This window comes from Phacochoerus africanus, chromosome 4 (assembly GCF_016906955.1).
Source record: "Phacochoerus africanus isolate WHEZ1 chromosome 4, ROS_Pafr_v1, whole genome shotgun sequence".
NCBI lineage: Eukaryota > Metazoa > Chordata > Mammalia > Artiodactyla > Suidae > Phacochoerus > Phacochoerus africanus.
This window is the reverse complement of record NC_062547.1, coordinates 140,947,289-140,962,352: the sequence shown is the minus strand read 5'-3', so window position 1 is coordinate 140,962,352 and position 15,064 is coordinate 140,947,289. Positions and strand designations below refer to the sequence as shown.

General features: G+C 46.1%; 1 protein-coding gene across 1 annotated transcript in view; it reads left to right on the top strand.

Moving 5' to 3' along the window:
• Positions 1–15,064, top strand: part of SIL1 (SIL1 nucleotide exchange factor) — a 172,619-nt gene that overhangs the window by 88,331 nt on the left and 69,224 nt on the right. Inside the window, 2 exon segments of the mRNA XM_047778744.1 lie at positions 3,997–4,117; positions 11,018–11,117. Of these exon segments, the coding sequence (XP_047634700.1) occupies positions 3,997–4,117; positions 11,018–11,117 (221 nt within the window).

Genomic DNA, 15,064 nt, shown 5'->3' with positions numbered 1-15,064 from the left:
ATTTTAATTTCCCACTTAACAGCTAATTATCGAGGATTTACTGTGTGCTTGGCTATGTGATAGATGAAGTATGAGGATAAAATGGTGAGCATTATATTAGCTAGACAAATTCAAAGCTAAAATAGAACTATTGATTGGGGTAAGTGTTGTTAAGAAAAATAGTCATGGCGGCGTGAATGCCCGTAGGGGGCAGCCAGACCTCGGATGGGAAAGTAGAGGATGCCTCTCAGGGGAAGTGACTCGTAGCTGGGATTGGAAGGATGAGGAGATGGAGGCTGGGGTTGGAAAGAGTCTTCTGGGCAAAGGAAACAACAGGTGGAATGCCCACGGTAGGAGAGCATGGTTCTTTCATGGAATGGAAAAAAATCAGTGTGGCCTAGAGCCTGGGGAATAAGGAGTGGACAAGGCTGAAGAGGCAGGAAGGGGTAGATACTAAAGGGCCTCATTGACTAGCGTGAGGGTTTTCAGCTTTAAGAACAGTAAGAGCTGTTTTTAAAAGGTATAAGGCTGGAGAATGACATAGATTAATATCAAAGAAGACGTGAGGCTTCCTGTCGTGTCTCAGTGGTAATGAACCTGACTAGTATCCATGAGGACATAGGTTTGATCCCTGGCTCCACTCAGTGGGGTAAGGAGCTCGTGTTGCCGTGAGCTGTGATGTAGGCTGGCAGCTACAGCTCCACCTTGACCCCTAGCACCTGGAAACTTCCATACACCACGGGTGAGACCCTAAAAAGACAGAAAAAAAGATGCAGTACATATATACAGTGGAATATTACTCAGCCATTTAAAAGAACGAAATAATTCCATTTGCAACAACATAGATGGACCTTGAGATTATCGTACTAAGTCATTAGTCAAAGACAAATATCGTAATATCTCTTATATGTGGAACCTGATAAAAAATGATACCAGGGAGTTCTCGTCGTGGCGCAGTGGTTAACGAATCCAACTAGGAACCATGAGGTTGCGGGTTCGGTCCCTGCCCTTGCTCAGTGGGTTAACGATCCGGCGTTGCCGTGAGCTGTGGTGTAGGTTGCAGACGTGGCTCGGATCCCGCGTTGCTGTGGCTCTGGCGTAGGCTGGTGGCTACAGCTCCGATTAAACCTCTAGCCTGGGAACTTCCATATGCCGCGGGAGTGGCCCAAGAAATGGCAAAAAGACAAAAAAAAAAAAAAAAAGATACCAAAGAACTTACTTATAACACAGAGACGACAGACTCACTGATTTCAAAATCAAATTTAGGGTTACCAAAGGGGAAACCGTGGCAAGGGGAGGGATCAATTGGGAGGTTGGGATTGACACACTTACACCACGGTATCACTGTAGAGAGAACAGAGGACTAATAAGAGCCTACTGTATGGCACAGGGAGGTCTACTCAATGTTCTGTAATAACCTATATGGGAAAACAGAATGGATATATGTATAATTGATTCACTTTGCTGTACACCTGAAGCTAATACAACATTGTAAATCAATCATACCCCAGTAAAATTTTAAAAAAAGAAAAAAAGTCATGCATTGTAAAGAACAGTTGGATTAGGAGCTAAGAGTAGGTAGTGGAGGCTATCTGGAAGGTTTTCACACTGTGCAGAAAAGAGATGATGGTAGTTCGGAGAAGGGCCATGGTGGGGTGGACAGAGGGAAGGGTATGAATTCAAGAGACCTTCAGCAGGAAAAACTACAGATTTGGGAGACCAGCTGGATATGGGGGGTGGTGAAGCAGAAGGACGTCAAGGTCGACCTGTGCCTCATTCAGCCAGGAGGATACGCTGCTGTTTCATCAGTTTGGGATCCTTCCAGGTGAGATAATCTATCCCATTCCTGTATTTGGAGATGAGATTAATGCTAAAGAAGTTACCTTCTGCCCTGTGGTCATAGGAATAGGGTAGATGTTACTTTTTCTTTGGTGTTCTTATTGTTATTAGGCCTCATGTCTTCCCAGAACCAACTTCCTCAGCCATTACCTTTCTTTTCTTACCCCACATTGGGCTTCCAGTAGTGCTTCACAGCCGTTCCCGTTCTTCTGACCCCCTCTGCTCCCTGCCTCGTGAATGTGGCCTGCTAGCTTCTGTGTCTGAGCCTTTGCATGCAGGGCTCCATCTATTGGGGATTCCCTTTTCCCCGAGTCTGAGTCTCACTCTTTGCCTCATTTAACCCTAGCTTAGGAGTTCCTGTCGTGGCACAGCGGAAATGAGCGCGACTAGGAACCATGAGGTTGCCGGTTCGATCCCTTGCTCAGTGGGTTAAGGATCCGGCGTTGCTGTGAACTGTGGTGTAGGTTGCAGATGTGGCTTGGATCTGGCATTGCTGTGGCTGTGGTGTAGACGGGCAGCTGTAGCTCTTATTAGACCCCTAGCCTGGGAACCTCCCTATGCCGTGGGGGCGGCCCTGAAAAGCAACAAAACAAAACAAAACAAAACAAACCTAGCTTAGCCTTATTCAGGGAGCCTCCCCATAGCAAGTTTTCCCCATTATACTCTGAACATACTTTTTTTAAATCCCTGAAGCATTTTGGTTAGGTTTGAGGGTAGAAGTGGCTCGTTATGCACAAAACTCATGGACTCAAATTCCTATTTAATTTTTAGGCAAAGATAGAGAAACTCCCTGCTGAACTGGGATGGCAGGAACAGAACAGCTTGTCTTGGCATGGTGTTCCCCTGGCTCCTTGGTTCTCTGATGGTGGCACCGTGGCTGGTGTAACTTGGAGGTCACTGCGGTCCTGCCAGAACTGAAGAAACCTGCATCCTTGCTACATCATTATTCTTTTATACCCAGAGTTTACTTGATCATCTAAGAGAACTTGTGCCATGTGCTCCCCATGAAGAAATGTTTCAGATTGTCATCCTTTTTTGATTCCTGAATCAAACTCGGCATCAGCGAGGCAAAACCTGGCAGGAGAGAGCAGAGTCAAAGTTCATGTGTCAAAGCAGCATCTCTGCTCCTACATGTCTAGTCTTTTGTAGAGTCCTTTCCCTGAAATTTTCTCTATCTCTGTGGCCATTAACATTCTTCTTTGTATTCCTGGAAACTGCCGCGGTGGCCTGGTATGTAGTAATTGCTTGGTCAGTATCAGTTTCACGAATGAATGAATAAGTAAAATTCCATTTGTAGTATGTGATCTTACACAGTTGTTATTAAACCATCCTTGGGTAATTTTGTAAAATGTGTATGAATAATCCATCCATCCACAGCACTTGTTTTCCCACCTAATGGATCAGCTCCTCTAAGATGGGTGGGCATAGGTTTTTAGTTTCTCTTGGTTCCGATCCCTGCCTTTTTAACTTGCTATGTCATCTCGTCTTCTAGGCTCTTCTTTCTGCCTTCTTTGTTCTCATAAATTTTTTTTTTTTTTTTGTCCTTTTAGGGCCACACCCTTGGCATATGGAGGTTCCCAGGCTAGGGATCCAATAGGGCTATAGCTGGTGGTCCACGCCAGAGCCACAGCAATGTGGGATCTTCAGCCTATACCACAGCTCATGGCAATGCCAGATCCTTAAGCCATGAGCAAGTCCAGGGATCAAAGCTGTGTCCTCATGGATGCTAGTCGGGTTCGTTAACTGCTGAGCTATGATGGGAACTCATTGTCATAAATGTTAAGTGCCACAATTTTTACAAATCAAGCTCTGGCTTAGGGGCTGGGCAGATAAAAAGGAGGTGATGCAGTCCCTGTGCCCAAGGAGGATGGAGCCTTGTTGACTGCGTGAGGGTAGTAAGGTACAGGCTCGCTGGAATGGCAGGCCGTCTGGTTCTGTAGGATTGTCAGGAGCGGGACCTGAAGGGTGTCCCGGAGGGCTCTGGTCTCTGGTGGAGTGCAGAGGCTCTTCCACCTCGCCCCGTTGCCGCATCCGGCAGGGATTAGCCGAAGGAGAGTATGCGCGTGGGATGTGTGCTGGAGAGAAAACTCAGTGGATCACGTTGCCTTGCTAGCTATTACATCGCCTTGTCCCTCCAAGCATCATATCTCACAGGCTTTCTCTCTTATTGGCTTTTAGGTCAGGCTGTTCCTGCAGGGTCCCATGTGCGGCTGAATCTCCAGACTGGGGCAAGAGAAGTGAAACTCCAAGATGAGGACAAGTTTCGAAGCAATTTGAAAGGGTTGAAAAAAGGCAAAAGGTATCGTGTCAACTCTAGGAACTGGGAGTCTGGTAGCGTTGATTTGATAATACTGAAAATCACGACGGTGTCATGTTTCTTAACCCAGATACACGTGGCTTTAAAAATTTTTGAGACTTAATAGCTTAGAATTTGTGATAAATTTATCAGTGTCCTATGGAAGTTTACTTCTAAGGTCTTTGGAAAGAAATCGTTTGCAAAGCAAATTGATAGTTTAAAAAAGGCTTCAGGGGGAATGCTTAACCTGCTTTAAAAATGAAGCGACTTTTCCCAGTACTTTGAGAGCACCCATTTGAATCCCAACAATTAATGTGCTGATTACAGATGAGTCATCTATTCATTAAAACAGGCCTGTTAGGCCTTCTGCTTTGCAGTAATACTTCCTTGGTGAACAATAAAATTGCATTTTAAAGTCTGATTCACACTAACTTTTCCTCTTGTTAGTCTATATTAAAACAGGCTTTCTTACAGTATAAAAGTATTCCAGTGGTAAGACTTGCCTTATTTTTTTAATAACCAGCTCAGATTATTTATTTTTGAGCAATCTATAGTCTCTGCTTTTCTGGGTTTTGTCCTGAATTACAACGTTTTCTTTCTTTTTTTCTTTTTGTCTTTTGTCTTTTTAGGGCCGTACCCTTGGCACATGGAGGTTCCCAGTCTAGGGGTTGAATCAGAGCTACAGCCTCCAACCTACGCCAGATCCAGCATTGCCACAGTGGCTCAGATCTGATCCCTGGCCTGGGAATTCCGTATGCTGCAGGGTGGCCAAAAAAAAGGAGAAGAAGAAGGAAGGTAGGGAGGGAGGAAGGAAGGAAGAAAATGATGTGAACTTCAGATTTCAGTGTCCATAAATAAAACTTTATTGGAATGTAGATGCTGATTCATAATTGGTTTTTTGATTTTTTTTTTCTTTTTAGGGCCGCACCCAAGGCACATGGACGTTCCCAGGCTAGGGATTGAATTGGAGCTACTGCTGCTGGCCTATAGCACAGCCCCAGTAACAGCAACACTAGATCCAAGCTGCGTCTGCAACCTACACCACAGTTCACAGTAACAACCAGATCCCTGACCCACTGAGCGAGGCCAGGGATTGAACCTGCATCCTCGTAGATACTTGTCGTATTTGTTTCTGCTGTACCACAATGGGAACTCCCTGATTTGTCTGGGTTTTGTTGTATTTTTTTTTAATTAAGGCACATACAATGTTTTTTGGACATAATGCTATTGCACACTTAATAGACTGCAGTGTGGTGTAAGCATAACATTTGGAGTTCCCTGGCAGCCTAGCAGTTAAGGATTCAGTGTTGCCAGTACTGTGGCTCAGATCACTGCTGTGACATGGGTTCAGTCCCTAGGCTGGGAACTTCTCCATGCCGAGCGTATGGCCAAAACAACAACAGTAAAAACCAGGGAGTTCTCTTGTGGCACAGTGGGTTAAGGATCTGGCGTTGCTACTGCAGCAGCTTGGGTTGCTGCTATGGTGTGGGTTCAGTTCCTGGCGTGGGAACTTAACACATGCTGTGGGTGTGGCCAAAACCCAAAAAACCCATAGCTTTTATGCTCTGGGAAACAAAAAAATCCATGTCACTAGCTTTATTGCAATATTCTCTTCATCGTGATGGTCTGAAACCAAGGCCTCAATATCTCTGAGATACATGTAAGTATTGGGAATCAGTCAGGATTGAGCAGGGTTAGTGTTACTCAGTCCTTGAATTTTTATTATTTTGCAGTTATATATGAGGCAGAAAGGGACCTTAGAGATCCAGTTTTTACCTGAGTCTTTTCTCTTATATGCCTGGCAGAAGGTCGTCCATCCTGTGCATGTGGCGTTCACGTGCCCACAACGTAGCTTGTTAAGTAGCTTGGGCAGTTTTGCTATTGGAAAATTCAATGTTATATTATGATACATAAGGTAAGGAGGTATTTGTCCTCCTAATAGTCACCCCCCAAACTGGGAAAGATCTTCATTTTCAGTTAGGCCCAAACCTGGAGTTACCCGGGTTATATGATGATTACTTTCTCAGCACCATCTAAGAAATAGTCACATCTCATTCTTGTAGTCCCTGTCAGCCCTGCTCCATCTGTAGCATGCACAAACGCACATATTTACATGTCTCACAAATACTTAGGAAATCTTTTTTCACATCTAAGCCAAATATTATTTTCTGAATAAGAAGCCTGTTATTTTCCCGGTTTAAGAATATTGAATTAGGAATTGTAATTAACTTGGATCTTTTTGTTTATTAGTTTTAATATTATGAGAAGTGATTTCTCCAACACCTGACCATAGAGCATCTACAGGAGCACTTCTTGCTTTGTCTGGTACTCCCGTCCTTTTAGACTAGAAGGCAGAGCCATCCACGTGGTCTGTAGTAGACACACCATAAGAGAAGAATATTTGTCCTCATTCCTGCCTCGTTACTTTTCTCCTTTGAAATGTTTCTGAGAACTTTGATCTGGAATGGCCTCCAGGATATGCTGGACATGTCCTCTTCGTTTTCAGCATTTACAGGCAATGGCAAACCTGTCTGAACAGCAAACCAAAGGCATTGACAGAGTGCTATTCGTGTTGACTGCTCTGAGCTCAGTGACTCTCTGGTTGCCTTTGGTGGTGACTTCCTCCTCCTGGGTAGACCTCATCCTGTGCTCCTTTAATTCCGCTTCACTGTGTCTTCTCGCCTCTTTGGTTGTGGAATGGAAACAGAGGTCAAAGAGCAGGGCTGATTTTCAACATTATTACAGTATTTTGCTTACTGAGTTAATTCTCTTTTGGGGAACGAGACCCACATCTTTTCATTAGATTGTCAAAGAAGTTGGCAGTCCCACAAAGTTAAGAACCACTAGCTAGAGAGATACGAGGATAGACTAATCCATGGCAACTTCTCCACTAGTCCTGCTAGTTGTGAGACTGGCTACACTGCTACCTAGAGCTACGATGCCTGCGGACTCTAAAGCCTGGGAGAATTCCCCAGACTCTGCCAGGGTTCTCTTGGCACTGCCTGAGTCGAGTGTATAGGTGGCTTTCAGCAGGTTTCCTCTTGTTCTTTATTTGTTAGGCTTTGCCGTCTCCACTGGTTTCAGTCTGTATCCCTGTCAACCTCTCCGTAGTACATCTTTCTTTTTGCCCTGGAACAAGCAATTTAGGCTCATCCTCAGTTGTTTAGAGGGATGAGGGACAAATTACATAAAGCTGTTCCATCTTGGTTTGAGCCTTTACCCCGGTATAATATGGTATAATAGTGAAGGGAGTGGGCCAGGACAGGACCATTTACTGCCTCCATTCATTCATTTTACAAAAGTGCCTGTTTGTGCCTATTGAGTGCCTGTTTGCCAGTAAACAAAAGAAACAAGATGCTCGCTTTATTGAGGCTGGCAGGCAGGCAGGCAGGAAAAGAGGTAAGTATGCATGCAAGTAAGGTAATTACAGCTTGTAATAAATCCTAGGGAAGAAATAAACAAGGTGATGAGTCCCTGAGGAGGGCCGCTGCAGGTAGGATACTTTGAGAAAGCCTTGTCCAAATGATGTGTGAACTGAGAACTGAAGAATGAGGGGCACTTGGTCATGCAAAGTGTTAACTTTACAGGTTTCAGATTAGAGCGTATCAGGCAGAAGAAACAAGAAGAGTTCCTGGCTTTGTTAAGGAAAGGGCTTTGTCAAGTTCAAAAAAAACAGGAAAATGTTGAGGTTGACTAGAGAGTAGGAGAAGGAAGAAGACTAATATGAGATGAGATTGGAAAGGTAGGAGGGGCCAGATCACCTGGAATTTTGAGGAGCAGGTTGGATGTTCTTTTCAGTAGAAATGTAATGAAAGCGCTTGGTGGATTTTGAGTGGGAGAGTGATTTAACGTAAAGTATTAGCAAGATCATTGTAGTTACTCTGAATGTGGAGGATGGATTGAGGGGCAAAAGAAGATGCACAGAGAAAATCAGAATGCCATTTAAGGGGAGCAGGCAAAACATAATGATGGCTTAGTCTAGGGTGTATAATGGAGAGTGGATGAGTTAGAGATTTAATTTGGGGGTAGCAGCAATAGGACTTCCTTACATTTTAGCTGTAGGGGTTGAAAAAAATGCTAGGGGTGGGGGTTCAAAGTAAAGCCTCATATTAAGATTTTCACAGCTAGGTACTTGACCATACTCTTTATTGAAATAGAAAAGATCGGGAGAGGGACCGATTTATAGGAAGAACCATCTGGACCTCTGTTTTAGATGTAATAGGTATAGGGTGGCTTTTAAACAGTCAAGATCCAAGATATATCAGGTAGTTGTACAGGAGTCTGGCTGGTACTCGGGGAAGAGGTTTGAGTCAAAGATGCAGATTTGAGCATCACTGCCTTCTAGGTATTTTAAAACATCTAGGGCAGAGTGTGGAGATAGAGAAGAAAAGATTGTCCAGGACTGAACTCTGAGGAGTTCCAGCGTGTAGGATTCAGGTAGGAGGCAAGGAACCAGCAAGAAGAGTTAGAGAAGGTTTAAGGAAGAAGAATCAGGAGAGGGTGGCAACAAGAAGCCAGGAAAGGAGAGTGTTTCAAGGAGGGAGGGCTGACCTGCTGCTGAGTGCTTGAGGAACATGACATCAGTGAGGGGGCCACTGGATTTGGCCATCAGTTACTGGTAATTTCGATGAGCCGTCTTAGTGGAGCTGTGGGAACCGAATCCAGGTGAATGCATGTGGCACTGTAAGTAGCATTCAAGGAGGTGTGGACAGTGAATGAAGGTAATGTGTTCATAAAGTTGTCCTCTGAGCAGGAGCAGGGAAGTGGCACAATAAGTAGAGACTGGGCCGTCAGAGGAGCGTTGGTGTGCTGATGGGAATAATCCAGTCAAAGGAAAAATGGATGATAGCAGCAGGTGGGAGTGGTGTAAGCATGGGAGTTGAAGCTCTTGAAAAGGCAAGTAGGGGGAGTTCCCGTCGTGGCGCAGTGGTCAACGAATCTGACTAGGAGCCATGAGGTTGCGGGTTCGATCCCTGCCCTTGCTCAGTGGGTTAACAATCCGGTGTTGCCGTGAGGTGTGGTGTAGGTTGCAGACACGGCTTGGATCCTGCGTTGCTGTGGCTCTGGTGTAGGCTGGTGGCTACAGCTCCGATTGGACCCCTAGCCTGGGAACCTCCATATGCCACAGGAGTGGCCCAAGAAATAGCAAAAAGACCGGGGAAAAAAAAAAAAAAGGCAAGTGGGGTCGCGAGCCCCAGTTTGATAGGAGCAGGGACTCCATCATCCCTTCTATAGAAGGGGAAGCAGGGGGTCGAGCTGGAGGTGGGGTCCGTGTGTAGAGCTGGTGGTGGGACCGTGAGAGCGCTCCTGACGATTACCTGTTTTTCTCAGTGAACAATGACTTGCGAGTGCCTGCTGAGGGTCGTTGTATGTATGCCTGTGTGTGTGCAAGCACACATGGGCACACTCGTGTATGTAGTTGAGGCTGAGAATGAGTGATGTAGCCTGGGACTGCGGATTTTAGGCAGCAAACAGATACAGACATGATGGGATTAAGCCTGACCTCATCCAGGAGGAAGGAAGAGATGCTGCTCAAGTCTTAGCCCTGAATACTCCGCTCCCTCTCACGGCTAAGGTCAGGGCCGTGCATCCTCAGGCAGCTGGCGGCCGGCGATTCTCTGCCAGCAGAGGGATTCTCTCCCTACCTTGTAGGATTGTGGTGATGCTTTGAATGAAATATTACTTTTGCAAGATTAACACAGTGCCTAACACATGGTTAAATGCTCAATAAATGGAAGTAATTAGCTATTATTAATTAGTTTAGGCGGACTACGTTTTAAAGAAGACAAGTGTTTTTCTGAGGCCCCTGAAGGGTCTCTAGGATGAATCAAAGACTGAGTAGCTCTCATTAGAGCTGAGGCCTGCTGGGATCTTGGACCGTGAGACTGATGTGCTCATTTCGCCTGGAGCAGGGAATGGCCCATTAGCCCCTTCCTCCTTCACCTCTGATATATCTTCAGGGATAGCTGGATCCCCCTCCCCCACCAGCTGGACCATCTTGTCAAGCACAGTCCACAGTCCATCCTTCCCTTTGTCTGTGTGTCTCACTCTTTTTCTTACCCCTGTTCATTCAGTTGAAACAAGTACTGGTGGCCAAACCTGCCTTCCACCCCCCAGCCCATGAGTGCCTTCTCCCCCGTCAAGATGAATGGTTGTGGCTTGGAGGAGCTCCAGGGGTCTTTGTGAGGATCGCACTCTGGTCTTGGCCAGGTTCCTGACATCATATCCACCGTGGTTCCTTTCTTCCTTCATCTTGGAGGCTGGCTATGGAGGGTGGTTGGCCTTGATTTTGGTCCTTGGTATCTCAAACCCATTCCTTTGTCAGGTTGACTCACACCTCCTGCATGTACTCTGTGCCCAGGGATTGGTCTTAATGCTCTGAATTTATCCAACCTCTTTTTGTAAAGAGAGACTGACTTGTCAAATGCCTATCCTGGGCGAGGGTGCGGGGCTCAGGTCCCTTTTGGTCTCTTTCCTAGAAGAATATCAATAGGGTACATGTGATTTCCTCTGTCTGTGCCCACGGTCCTCCTTGGAGTCTTCCTCTGGCACATGCTGAAAGAGCAGCACAAACATTCTAGACTTGGTTCTGCTTGAGTAGCTGGTTGAGAGCTCTGCGTTCATGGTGGGCTCCTGTCTGCCCCATGCCATTTCCTCCTCCTTGATGAAGGGACCCCATCTTTAGCTCTTTCTTCAGCTCTCTCCTCAGCTCTCTCCTCCTCTAGCTTCAAGGTTCGGTCACCCTGTTAGACTTCCGGCTAACCCCCCGCAAAGGTAGGAGAGTGTGCTCCAAGTTAGAGCTGGCCTGGCTTGGCTGGCCTGGGAGGGCCAGCCACTCAGAGGGCTTGTCTGTCTCGGGAACGATGGTGCCTCCCTCCTGACTCTCAGCTTCTCTTTGAACAGGCTGGACATCAACACCAACACCTATACATCTCAGGACCTCAAGAGTGCGCTGGCAAAATTCAAGGAGGGGGCAGAGAGGGAGAATTCAAAGGAAGACAAGGTGTGTGATGTTTTTATTTATTAATTTTAATTGTAGTTTTTGGCCACGTCCATAGCATATGGGAGTTCCCAGGCCAGGGATCAAGCCCGAGTCACATTAGTGATAATGCCAGATCCTTAACCCACTGTACCACTAGGAAACTCCTCTGTGATGTTTTTATAGTGAATTAGGATAATCTTGCAGGATGGCCTTGAAGGGAATCACTGCTTCCTAAAGCTTTAGCGGTAAACATGGGATAATAATAACAATAGTATTATAAAGTAATTTAAAGACCAGTTAATGCCAAATAATTCACCCTTTATAGACTAATTAAAAATGCTGGTAGTGTTTCTTTCATTATTTCCCATTACATATTTGATAAAATTGACGCACAGAGCAGAAATGGCTGTATTCTCCATTATCGCAGACATCAGTGAAGAGGACTAGAGCTTTAAACCCAGATCTTTGCACTTATGCTTAGATCAGACACAAGTCGGAAGGACAGGAGGAGTTCCCATCGTAGCGCAGCAGAAACGAATCCGACTAGGAACCATGAGGTTGCGGGTTTGATCCCTGGCCCTGCTCAGTGGGTTAAGGATCCAGTGTTGCCATGAGCTGTGGTGTAGGTCCCAGACTGTGACTGTGGCGTAGGCTGGTGGTTGCAGCTCTGATTCGACCCCTTAGCCTAGGAACCTCCATCTGCCATGGTTGTGGCCCTAAGAAAGCAAACAATAAAAATAAAAAAGAAAGAAAGGACAGAGGACCTAGGCCAATAAGGAAGAAGCCTGAGTCCTTTGAACATGGAGCAGACCTTTCCCAGACCTCAGATTCCTTCAGTGTACAAGGGTCTGGGACAAGAGAATGGCAGAGGTCTCCCCCAATTCTAAATTTGTTTGCAAGCTAAGGGAATGACAAGGAGAAAGAGGCAGGATTGCAGCCCTTTAGCTATGCCTCTAACATCTGGGATGGCTCATAGATCCCACCCTTCCAGAAAGGAGCCTTACTCTTAGCTGGATCGTGAGCTCATGTGATAGCCAGAGAATGTTGCAGGGTCGTTCTTACATTTCTGCCTGCGGCCTGTCCTTGAAAGGGTCTCCTCCGGTGGCCACCTCGCAGCCCTTCCCCCGTTCTCCCCCGTCCTCTCTTCACAGGCCCCTTTGCTTTGTGTGTCTCTCGGCCCTCATCCCAGAATCCTGGCAGTGTCTTGGAGAGGCAGCATCGAGTTCCTAGCAGCCCGTATATTAGTGGAGGGACCTTTAGACCCTTCAGAGCTGAGTATTTCTGAGACAAAACGGACTTTTTTTTTCTGTCTCTCTCGGTGTGAGGGAGGCCCTCAGGAGAGGGTGCTGACATGCGGGCTTGGTCTCTGTCTTTACTCATCTTTCCAAAGTCACGTCTCCCAACATGGGGAGCGCATGTGGTATGAGAAGAGGAGCAGTGGGATGGCAGCAGCAGAGGGAAAGGAGGGGGACACGTGAAATTGTATCCTACTGCAGGTGCATCGATGGCGGGGGTTGGGGGGGTGAGGAAAGCAAATCCCCTGCCTGGTGAAGGTGAGGACCCTCGAGGAGAGCAGTGCATGTCGAGGTGCCTGGAGCAGAGATTGGTGTTCCTGTGGCTGGGGCTTAGGCTCATTCCCACTCATCATCCCCTCACCATAAGCGCTGCCAGGGGAAGGCGGGAACGTAAAAGTCAGCCCCTGTTCCCGGTCTTCTCTGTGGATGGAAGACCCACTGCGCTGTCTCTTCCCTTTGTCTCTCTCTCTCTCTCTCTCTCTCTCTCTTTTTTTACGGCTGCACCTGTGGCATATGGAAGTTCCCAGGCTAGGGGTTGAATCAGAGCTGCAGCCACAGCAATGTCAGATCCAAGCCACATCTGTGACCTACACCATAGCTTGTGGCATTGCCAGATCCTTAACCCACTCAGCAAGGCCAGGGATTGAACCGCATCCTCATGGCTGCCTGTTGGTTTTGTTATCTCTGAGCCACAACGGGAACTCCCAAAAATATTTTTAAAATATAAAAGCAAGTAATTAAGTTTTCAGTTGCTGTTTTTTTGGTTCTTTTTTTTCCACTTAAAAATAATCCTTCCCCTGTGTAGGGGAGATCCCAGTAATGGTAGCCAAATGTGACACCCTGTACCAGCTGATTTGAGGCAGCTGTCACTTCTGAGCTATGGCTGCACCCCCTCTCTTTAGTTCTTGGGAGCCTAGGTTGTTAGTCCCTTCACTGAGGTGGTGGGTCCTTGGGTCTCTCTCCCGCTTTAATTTGTAGCCTGTGGGAACTGACTCAACTCAATGCCAGTGCATTGGGACTGGCAAATAAATGGACCTGAAGTCGGTTGGGGAGTTTCTTACATGTCTCAAGCTCCTGGCTGCAGAAGCCACCATCATCTTTGTTTATCAGTCTTTAACCAAAATCTTTACATGGTGCCTTGCAAGTACGGCGTAGTGCTTTTCTATTTAAAAAGACAATGCTGTGAGATACGGTGCTGTATCTTATCCATTGAGTGAATGTTTTCTCGACCTGATTTTTTGGGAGGGAGAGCATCAATTCCATTATATGCTCTGGTACTTGATTAGATTTAGTGAATCAGCCCTTCCCAGAGTCCCTTGCTTTGTGGAAAACCTCTGTCTTACCCAACAGATTTGAGCTATTGTTGTTGAGTCTGATCTGAACAAAATAAATCTGAAACAAATTACGTGATGCTTTATGTTTTATCATGTCACCTGTTGCTCATCTGTATCCGGTAAATGGCTCCATTAAAAAATACAGCTTTCTTAAACTTTTGATTCTGGGCAAGATGAAGCAGACTCATTTCTCCTTATTATTCCTGAAAAGGACAACTGAAAGTCCTGGACATAATACTAAAAGCAAATGTAAGAAGATTTTAAAGGTAGGAAGAAGGAAGATTAGATAAGGACCTTGGAATTTGAGGGATGACATGACAGTGTGTTCCTTGTTTTGCTTAATTTTTTTTTGCCACATATATATCTCAGAGTGGACACTAGAGAAGCCTGTATCATAGAAATGCCAACAGGTACAGATAGAAAACGAAGTCTAAGAAAGGCCTGCTCTTTATAAGAAAGAACGAGGAAAAGGGCAGCCTAATAGCACAAAAAAACTTTTTTTTTTCTTTTTGCCATTTCTTGGGCTGCTCCCGTGGCACATGGAGGTTCCCAGGCTAGGAGTCCAATCGGAGCTGTAGCCGCCAGCCTACGCCACAACCACAGCAACACCAGATCCTTAGCCTACTGAGCAAGGCCAGGGATCAAACTCGCAACCTCATTGTTCCTAGTCGGATTCGCTAACCCCTGAGCCACGACGGGAACTCCGATAACTCCTTTTTTTTACATTTTTAAATGTGAAAAATATCAAATGTGAAAGTTTCAAATTAAAAATTTTCTTTTTGTCTTTTTAGGGCCACACCAGAGGCATATGGAAATTCCCAGGCTAGGGGTCAAATTGGAGCTATAGCTGCCGGCCTATGCTGCAGCCACAGCAACGCAGGATCTGAGCTGAGTCTGAGACCTACACCACAGCTCATGGCAGTGCCGGATCCTTGACCCACTGAGCGAGGCCAGGAATCGAACCTGCGTCCTCATGGATCCTAGGCAGGTTTGTTACCACTTAGCCACATGAGAACTCCTCAAATAAAATTTAGTAGCCACCATCACCAGAGCACTTTTACTTTCCTTTAATGACCTTGGATCTTAGTCAATCACTTTGCTCTGAGAGCGGTAGGGTCTCACTGAGAATGTGAACTACTTGAATAAAAGGAGTGAAAGCAGACTAGTTTAGGCTCTTCTGAGTGCTGTAACAGCAGGTAACTTGATAAAAATGTAGTGGAAACTTGCTTGGCTGAGCCAACCTGGATGGAGCATTGTGAACTGAGGCTCGTCATGATGAAATCCATGCTGTCAGACTCACCGTGTCCTTGGCAGCCATGAAGCAACGACAGATCCAGCG